The sequence below is a fragment of the Priapulus caudatus genome, unplaced genomic scaffold (genome assembly GCF_000485595.1).
Source record: "Priapulus caudatus unplaced genomic scaffold, Priapulus_caudatus-5.0.1 Scaffold205, whole genome shotgun sequence".
In the NCBI taxonomy this organism is placed as follows: Eukaryota; Metazoa; Priapulida; class Priapulimorpha; order Priapulimorphida; family Priapulidae; genus Priapulus; species Priapulus caudatus.
Genome location: NW_014577266.1, coordinates 312,567 through 322,761, shown reverse-complemented (window position 1 = coordinate 322,761; position 10,195 = coordinate 312,567). Strand labels below are relative to the sequence as shown.

The window sequence follows — 10,195 nt, the reverse complement described above, 5'->3', positions numbered from 1 at the left end:
TGTATATTGCACATAAGCAATCGGACGGCATTTATGTGGAATTACTCGTCGATGGAGAACATAATAAAAATAAAGACTTTAGTAGTGAATACATTACATTTTCACTTACTATCATTTTACTTTATCGTTCCACGTGTCTGTGAGCAAGACGTAAGAGTGAAAGATTACAAACATCAATTAAGCCGTTACGCGTCGCGTCGTCATCACACCAGTGTCATAATATAAACACTCCTATAAGATGACATATCTATATTATCAAGATATTATGACACTCCCAATCACATCACAGTCGCTGGGGACGCGCACGCAGCTGATTTTTAATGGACCGTTCGCCTAAAAATCACATGTGTAACATTGTCTACATTGTACAACATTGTGTATGCTATCATTGTTGTTTGTATTACATTGTCTATCGTATGTATTTATATTGTCAACGAACTCAACCAACAGAGGGAGCCACAAGGTTATTTCAAATTGATCGTGTCGTACACGCCAAGGTACACGCGACTCTTATGATGAACAGAGTGGCTATATGCCCGGCAGCCGGCATATATCTGACGGCTGCCGGGCACGGTCTTCGATTTCCTAAATGCCCAGCAGTTTTTTATTTTCAGCATTATCTCAAGTAAACAAGGGTTAGGGTTAGGGTTAGGGTTAGGAACTGCCGGGCATTTAGGAAATCGAAGACCGTGCCCGGCTGCCGGGTATATAGCCACAGCGTATAATGAGTATATAATGAACGCATTATTATGTACGCATAATAATCTCCTTAAATATTCAAGTCAAAGGTCCAACAGACACGTATATATCGAAGACGGGAAGAGACAAAGTTGATCAAATAGACAAAGTACGATTTAATGCATTTTGTTTATAGTTATATCGATTATAATTATTGATTAATTTATGCGCTACTGGAACACTGCGGCACAGTATTTTATATAGGCAGAAAACGATACGACTTCCTTGATAGCTGCGCGGCTGCCAGTTTAAACGTGTGTTCAACGTTATTTGTAGATAACTGCAAAATGCAGCGTACCTGTAACGTAGTGTGATCCGACATTATTTGCACGTTTTCGCTACAATTAACCCAAACATTTAATATTACATTTCATGACATGCAAATGTAAATACGGTGCACACATGTTTCGATTAACAACAAGGCCAATAGAAAGTGTGCAGAATTAAAAAAAAAGGGAAAAGTTTGAACTCGTTTATTTTATTTGCACCTATCGCAGCAGCGTGAAAAACATACGTATGTACCCAACCCACGTTCCAGGCTACAATGTATGCATTCCGAGTACGTGCTCGGGGAGCTAAAAGCGATCGTGAACACAACACACAAACAAGTGTAATTTTTCAATTTGAGTTTTTTTTTCGATTAGAGCAAATTTTAAGACATGAATGTAAAGATATATGAGTTATTACCATAGTAAAACGAATACATCAAATTAATCAAAATAGATAAGCGATGATTCTACTAATGATTCTAAATTGAAGACTTTTGAAAATCACAAACTACGAACTATTATGATATTATCAGATAATATGCATGATTATGATAACATTGCAGTCAAAAATTTAAAACTATAAACAACCGATGGGGCTTTTTGTACATGCGCAATACACATACAAATTTGCATTTTTACATATGAAAAGGCATTTTGTCAAGATAAATATGTCACTTAAATTTTCATTCCGACGTTACTAATTCACCAATCCTACACACTATGATTAATATTACAAATATATAAAACTTATTATATACGCTCCGCTACATTAACATGACAGGAAAGCATTCTCAAACTAAACTTCCTGTGAAGGTTAACGCTCTAAACGGTGTAAATACTCTATGTACTTCTAATCTAACTAATAAAGGGGCAGGGAACGAGAAGCCCCACATTCAGAGCTGATGAACACTGACAAGCCTTTCTAGTGTATACATGTTATGTCACAAACATTCCTAGTTAAATGTATCACCAAGCTTCCAACCACACTGCAATCACCTATATCAGTAAATGTAGCCAGGGTGGCAAGGGTCTGCATTCTTTCCGTTTCAATCTTTACATATAGAAAATATCATTAGAGACAAATTGAAAGAATAAAGTTCAAAGCACAGTATTTAATTATGCGTTGAAGCTTTTTAAAATGTGAGGCACAAAATGGCTCTACTTGCCTCGTACATGTAAAGCGAGAGCAAATGCTAATAAAAACTCAGCAATAAAAATAGATGTGACTGGCGAAAGAATCTTATAATATCCTTATTCGTTTTTTAACAGACTGCTAATGATTTTGTTTACTATATTAAACCGCTACAAACGAACTTTTGACTTTTAATCATTGATATTCTTTCAGGAAACAGGTCTGTGTTCCTAGCTGTGGTTTCCTCTACCTCTTAGTTCTATTAACTAATTAGTATAGATCACGACAATTACCGTCAACAACATACAGTGCATTGTGTCACCGTAATGATATAGATGTACATATCACGCAGCTGATAAGAAAAAATGCACTGGATGGAAAATTCATTTGTGGTGACATCATAATTATTGTTCACGATGGGGCAGGCGCAAGTGGAGCCGATTTTTTCCACAGATTTTTTTATGTCTGGCTTCCCATAACACAGTAGGACAGAATATTTACAATAAAACTGGCTTTCTGCCAGCCTCACGTCCAACAGTCTTACAATAAAGTATTGTATATCCCCTTAGCGTTCACAGTTCAACATCTATAAAAATAGAATCTGCACTGCAAAAATTACTGTGGTTATAATAGCACATTACTTCATTTCATGACACACTTAAATAATTTCTTGCTTGATGTAACCTGTTACAACAGTACTGTAGGTTGGGGGGGGGGTAGTATGTGCACAAAAGCACACGTTTATTTTTGCTGCAATACCATTTAAATGCATGCAATTACACAGTGGGAAATTCAGTAGGGCACAATTTTCAAGGATTGGCTATACTTCATATCAAACAACAAATCATTAAGGTCTGACCTGATCCTAACCTTACTTTATATGTGGCAATAAATGATATGTCGAAATATCAACAAGGTTAGTTTATTCAAGTGCAACGGTGTCTTTTTATCACCCTTGCTGCGACGTAGATTTGCACATTACGCAGAGCCACTTTGTGTATAAGCACCACATTAGTAACTGCTTGGCACAGAATTAGCAGTTGAAGCGGTTGCATTTGGCACGCTAGGTCCATCTGCCAGTTTTCTCCAAACAACCTGAATAAATAAATGTGATTTAAGTACTTTATTCATAATCATAGGCCATCAAAATAATTATCTATATTTATTATTAATAATGATCATCAAGAGATATGGCAAAGTGCCTTGACTAATGCATCCTGGCAGAAATATTCATATAATAACTTTGTATAACTTACTGTCACAATGATTGATAATAATTATAATAATTAAAATGATAATTAATTAGTGCTACAGTTGGTGAATGAAAAAGTAGTGAATTTGGTGTTTATACATACATTACACATCTCTCTGACAATTGCTTTCTCTTTATCATTCAAGTCTTCTGATGCATATTCATTGGTCTGTCGATCCAACTGCTCATGTACTTCAAGAACCTAGTGTATGAAAAGAATAAAAAAATGATTGCAGTGAAATTCAATACTAAAGAAAACAATCAAATTTAAATTATTATTTTATAAACATTAAATTTTCATTAAATTTCTATACTACCAACTGAACTGAATTATCTAGCAACTTTCCTAAAAAATACTTCTTTGAATCAAACAAGTATTTGTGATTCATTACAAAAACTGGTATATATATTGACGTGCATGGTGACACTGTCATACCTTCATGGCATGAACAATTGCTTCTGGTTTGCTAGACACGTCCCGGCCATCCGTCGGTGTCAAGGTGGCCTGCAAATAACAAACATAATTATGAGCACTGAACAGCCATGTGATTTTCTCACCAGCTGGCAATTATGCATGTGAAACTCTAGCAAATATACATTTGTGATAGTGATACATAAAATGAATATCGTTATTTCCTAGGGTTTTGTCAATTATTGTATAGTCAATTAACGTGAGATGTACCAGCAATGAGAATGCGACAATTGTTATAAAGTTAAACGATACAGGAAGAATTTGCACACCGGTATAATTACAGCATCACCTAAGGCTAAACGTGAGTGTATACAACATGTATACATACGTTTGCGTGCATGCGTGTGTGCGTGCATGCATGAGTGCGTGCAAGCGTGCGTGTGTGCATACATAATATAACTCGATAATATAATAACGATATTATATCATATACTGTATTTTATAATCCCTCTATCATATAGGTATCTGTGGGTCCAACTGCATTGCACAACTTGCACAACAATTGCAAAGTTGCTATTTGTGGTGACATCTGTGTTACTGATGAGGAAGGTGGTGATCAGGCTTATGACTTTGTGAATAATCAGATAACCAGGCTCCACACAAAGTACTCGTGCCAACAATCGAACAAAAGTGAAGCCGCTGTGCCACCTCTACGCAATCTGGCCAAGGTCTGACTCTGCCGACATTTTAACTTGAAAAACAACTTTCTTCAATGTTTTCAATAGAATGTTTAAGCCGGCGAGACAAAGGAAGCGACTAGATTGTGTTTGGTTTGGCTAATCTCTGGAAAGCTACCTAAACATGGATTTCGACTGACTAACAGAGTCGGCATGCATATGAAAGAAAATATCAGTTTCAGCTCAAAGACAAACAGGAGCCGCACGTTAAGCAGCTGCTGTTGTACTTGTCGGGATAACAAGCGATACATAGTCGTTCGCAATGTCCTTTGTCTTGTATTTCCCATAACAAGATGGGTTCAGGGTGGCGCTACCATACGACCTCCCTTTCACACTCTGTTTTTGATATAAAGTACGTAGTTACAGATCTCGCCTCTCCTACTCAACTCATTTCTTGCCTTTGGAACTCCATGTCTCCCCAAGTAATTATACCTATATGTTATGTTTAGGCTTTTAATTAAAACTCGATTTACATGGTTGTACACATTTGATAGTACTATATATGAATCGATTTTCAGTAGAACATCAAGTGTTTCTAAAGCTCACAACAAAATTAAAACGTTAAATTAAAATATAAATTTACTTGCATATGGCATGGCATAATAATTTAGGGAATGGTATTGTTAAATTTATTCATATTGTTACAGCCTCAAACATGACCTCGCAAACGTATGAAACTGTCAAACACAATTTTACTACAATGCTGTGGAATTATATAGTCAGTACTACCAAAATGATGTGATGTATAATGTCTGAGAGAAACAAGTTGCATTTGCTAGGTACTTGTCAGTAATTTTGATACTTGCACATGTCATTTGCATGCACCTACTGCTCGTTTTCCTTTACCTAGCCTCTACACGTGATTTTCTCCTAATTCACCTTATACTAGTGTATATTATTTATGCCTCTACTAAACTATCTCTCTCATTAAGCCTGGTAAACAACCTTCCCAGCCCTTTGACTCCATACATACCTCTCTACTGTGTGTAGGCATGCCATTACTGATGGGTTGGCTCTTGTAAGGCAGGTAAGACTGGTGCACTCCTACCGGCATGTCTGCTTTCTGGGCCATCTCTCGACCAGCCGTCGGCCGTGCCTGTGTAAAACGCAGCATACAATAAGCTCCAATTACCAATGAATAATCGGTACATGTTAACTTACAGTTGTAACTTTAATTACTTTAATCAACCTCCACTTATCGATAGGTACGTGAGGCATATAAACTCTGTAGGTTATAAAGCAATGATTTCAATATGCCTCATATATCTCGTACAAGCAGCAAATTCCCTTGCTTTGCAGATAAGATGTGTGATGAAATGTGCTCAATTCCAATGACTTTATAGGACCAAAAACTAAAATGGAGTTTTTATATGACTTTCCTAGACTACAACCTATTTTCCACATTCCTCTGAGAAAATATTTCTAAGAACTTTGAAAGTCTAGGACTTTCTGGGTTTGCAAGGACGGGCACAGCCTATTGTGTATACCTCCATCGGCTGCAGATTGTCAATGACAGTGTCATCCTCAAGTTGATGGATTTTCTCTTCCAAACGTCTGATGTACTGTACAGTTTGCTCTGCAACAAAGGAAATAATCATTCTCTGAAATACTACCAATATGTAAACCCAGTGAGGCAGTGACAGCACCTCTCACACGCGTGTGCGTGTGCGCGTGCGTATATATATATATATATATGGAGTGAATAATCTTAAATGTGCGCGCGTGTGCGTGCGTGCGTACGTGCGTGCGTGCGTGCTTCCAACTCGCGAAAACCTCCAATCGTACATATGCTGCACTCCCACCCTCTATAGCTAATACAGGTAGATATGACTTCGAGGCTGTCGAGCAACCGTCGGCACGGTTGCTGCACCGCACTCGGGCAGTCAACCCACCACCTGCGAGCAGCAGCAAAATGTGGGCGTACCACACGCAGGGTGCTTCTATGCCCCGCGGCAGTGGCACACTGCACTCGTGCAGGTGCGACCAAGACGAAAGAGAGCCATTGGAAATGAAGGCCAATCCGCTAACGCTCGCGGAGATTTCTTCACACGCACATCCTTGCTTTACGTCGTATTTGCACTGATGTCGTTGAAAGCAGACGCCACAAAGATTACACATTTACCAATTCTCTCTTTCAAGGTTCTGTTTCGGTAAAGGTGATTGATATTGAGTAAATCAGTGTAGCACCCACACATAACGATCAGAGATTCTCTGATGCATTTAGCTAAACTGGTTTAATTCATTGCCATGGTTCCTTAACTAGCATCCTCACGATCCTCTGAAAGACAGGTAAAATGCTTCATTTGCATATTTTTGAATTTAACCATATCAAGGAGAGCAATGTACCCAAAACGCAATAAATACTGTAGCGCATTGCATGGCATAACAGATTACATCAGATCTAAAGATCTCCTAGTATAATAAACGTAGTACTAGCCGCGTTCACACGTAGCAAGAAATCCGGTATTTAGCGTTCACATGAGGCAAAATGCGCGGTCCAAGAAATACGGTATCTAAACAGATCCGGTATTTGATGTAAATACGCGGCTTTCCAGACCCCGAATAATTTGCCGTGCTTGAGAAATACCGGATCTCTTGGACCGCGCATTTCCTCGTGTGAACGCTAAATACCGTATTTCTGAAGCCGCGTATTTTATAGATAGACTGGTCCGCGCTCGACAGTTCCAGTGTAATGCGAGTGGAACTGTCGAGCGCAGACCAGTCTACGTATTTTATCACTTGATTGTTTAAAGCAGCTCGTAGCTCGCAAATACCGTATTTCTGGAGCCGCGAATCAGCGTGTGAACGCTCGGCCGCGTATTTGTCTCAGATTCGGTATTTCGCAAATACCGTATTTCTGGAGCCACAAATCAGCGTGTGAACGCTCGGCCGCGTATTTGTCTCAGATTCGGTATTTCGCAAATACCGTATTTCATAAATACGAGGTCTCGTGTGAACGAGGCTACTTAGTATAGCACAGGACACCTGGTGGACACAATAATCTGTTCGAGGAGAAAGAGTTAATAGCAATATTTGGATTAGGTGAATGCAGCGTAAGTGAATGAGTTCTTGCATTATAATAACCTTTATAGTAAATTGTAAGAAAACAGACTGTTTCTAATGGAATGCTTTAAATTAATTACCTGCAAACTCTACAAATATATTATTTGAATACAATTTTCATGGTTACATTTCATATATACCTACAAATACTATAATTATTGTAGATGCTATACATCAATCAATCTTAAAAGTTTATCTGACAAATAATATAGGTTATGGGCTTTAAAACTAAATTAGAAATATAACAAAAACACAATTTCTGTGCTCCCTGAAGGCATATATGTCAACCCATGAGGGTTATAGCAGGCATTTAACACCTTCACAGCCGTTCGAGAAATTCCTACACGGACGAAACACACATCACATGTACGCCTCACCTGTTGCCAGGACAAAAAGGCAAACGACTCGAGTTAGAATATTATTAACCATCTAAAATCGTGAATAGATTCCTGGAATATAAGTTGTATTAAAAGAAAGCACGTACCTATTTTTTATGCAAAATTGACATGCTTTTGCTTAAAATTGTGTACTGTTAGCTCGAATACGACCTTGTCATTTTAAAAGTACTCTTATGTGTGAAAACACACGTGAATGCACTCGGAAACAATATCGATTATTGTCAATAAACCGCTGACAACTTGACCAACTGACAACAAAATTGATCACTGATTTCTGTTAGCCTGAGTGCTCCCGCCACTCCCTCATGTCCGTCCTGCATACACGACGAATTACTGTAGTCGAGGCCATAATAAAAATATTGTTTGTTTGCCCTCACCTGACCGACCCGCCAAAAAGAGGCCGACTCAAAAAAATTTATTGATCTTTCCCATTCTTTTTTTTTCAAATTGTATCACAGTACATTATATAAATCTGTAGGCAATATATGTATCAAGCAAAACAAACATTCAACATAAAAGGTATCTCCACACAAGCACACCGGAGCATGTAGACACTGGTCATGCTGAATTTGTAAGACCCTCCTAAAAAATGAGCCTACCTACCTACCGAAACTTTTCAGCCTGGGTAGGGTCAGGGCAAACAAAGATTTTTTTTAATTGTGGCCCAAACCACATCGAGGGTCATGCACGCGGCCGCGTTATTTGTGTTACAACTAACGATACAGTGAGCCGGCAGTGCTGATTTATATATTATCAGGAGTGTATCAATAGGAGTGAGACAGACTAAAGCCGGCAAAATTCAACATTTAGTAGCCTTAGTCTACCTATGATTTATTGTGTTTACCTCGATAAACTTGAGCTCAAGTGTTGCCTTAATCATTAAACTTTATCCGTGTCTAATCGTTGGTCTCATAAAAATGACAAAACCGGAGATATCGGTTCAAACGTACAATGTGGTTTTATCAATTTATACCGCATTGTTAAGAACTGTGAACCGAAACAAAGGGCTATGTTTTCCCTAAGCCCTCTATCGCAGCGCATGCAAACAACTGATAAATATTGATAAACTCCTGATATTATATATACGAATCACCCGCCATGACATTGGCTTATCTGATCGGGAACGTTATTATATCCCTCGCACCTCCGACAGAAGCCAGCCACAGCCGTGAAACTGAAAGCGACCAGTATCATTATTAGTAGTACTAGTAAATGCGTCTCTCAGTCTGATCGAGCCTAGCACGGACTATACATCTGAACGGACAAGAACCCCAATCTAGCCACATTAGGCTACATTAGGCTACATAGGCTACTCCGTAGATCACACACAGCAATGAGAATGGCTAGCTAGCTAGCATTGCCATGCAGTGAGCAATCGTGAAGGCTTCATCACATAAAAGTTTATTTCTTTTAATTTGGTCACATAGTTTTGGGCTCGATGGCAACGCGATGATGTACACACGGTCTGGCACACGATTGTTTGTTCAGTTTCCAACTCCTCCGATTACTCTCCGTAGAATTTACGCGTGGACTGGGCCACGTCCGCATAGTCCACATTGTTTTCACCCGGGAAGGAACATCCTAGCAACACGGACAGACCTTCGTCCCCACTCCACAGGCTACACGACACCTCACGAACCTACATACGTAAAACCATAACCGTGCAACCAGCCATTAAAGAATCCGAAGAATTTACCATGCCACTTATGATACACCAAGTAACTGATTTTACGGACATGCATGGACATTGCTATTCGCGAGCAGACAACACGATCATTGTCATCGGCTGACAGTGGTTTCTCTCGCTATGAATGCGCGCCAAATTACTAAATTACTGTTCACGAGAAAACTGCCCAAAAACGCTTGACGTGTAGGAACGCCGTCAGCGATAGGCGTCTGAAAAAACCGAGATGACGCTCGCGCCCGCCCGCGAGAAGTCCGAGAGTGCGCAAAGCTGGGGTTTGCCTCGATCCGTCTCATTGTGGAATCAAGCTTTGGGTCATTCTTCCACCTAGCATTCACTACACATGTATCCCACCGTCCGCCACAGAAGCAACAAACAGCATGTACATGTCAGTAAGAATTAAATGAGAATTTTTACAACTTCTGATACATCTAATCGCCATCCTGCTCTTCAATGAACTCTACCTTACCTTTAAACTGACCGTGTAATGTATATATAGTATCAGGGGTT

At 39.1% G+C, this 10,195-nt stretch overlaps 1 protein-coding gene across 1 annotated transcript in view; it reads right to left on the bottom strand.

Moving 5' to 3' along the window:
* Nucleotides 1-830: 830 nt before the first annotated feature.
* Nucleotides 831-10,195, bottom strand: part of LOC106807275 (coiled-coil domain-containing protein 85C-like) — a 21,054-nt gene continuing 11,689 nt past the window's right edge. Inside the window, exons 3-7 of the mRNA XM_014809572.1 lie at nucleotides 6,028-6,116; nucleotides 5,514-5,636; nucleotides 3,828-3,896; nucleotides 3,495-3,593; nucleotides 831-3,234 (exon numbers count right to left, since the gene is read on the bottom strand). Coding sequence (XP_014665058.1) covers nucleotides 3,151-3,234; nucleotides 3,495-3,593; nucleotides 3,828-3,896; nucleotides 5,514-5,636; nucleotides 6,028-6,116 — 464 coding nt within the window. The 3' untranslated portion in view covers nucleotides 831-3,150. The remainder of the gene's footprint in view (nucleotides 3,235-3,494; nucleotides 3,594-3,827; nucleotides 3,897-5,513; nucleotides 5,637-6,027; nucleotides 6,117-10,195) is intronic.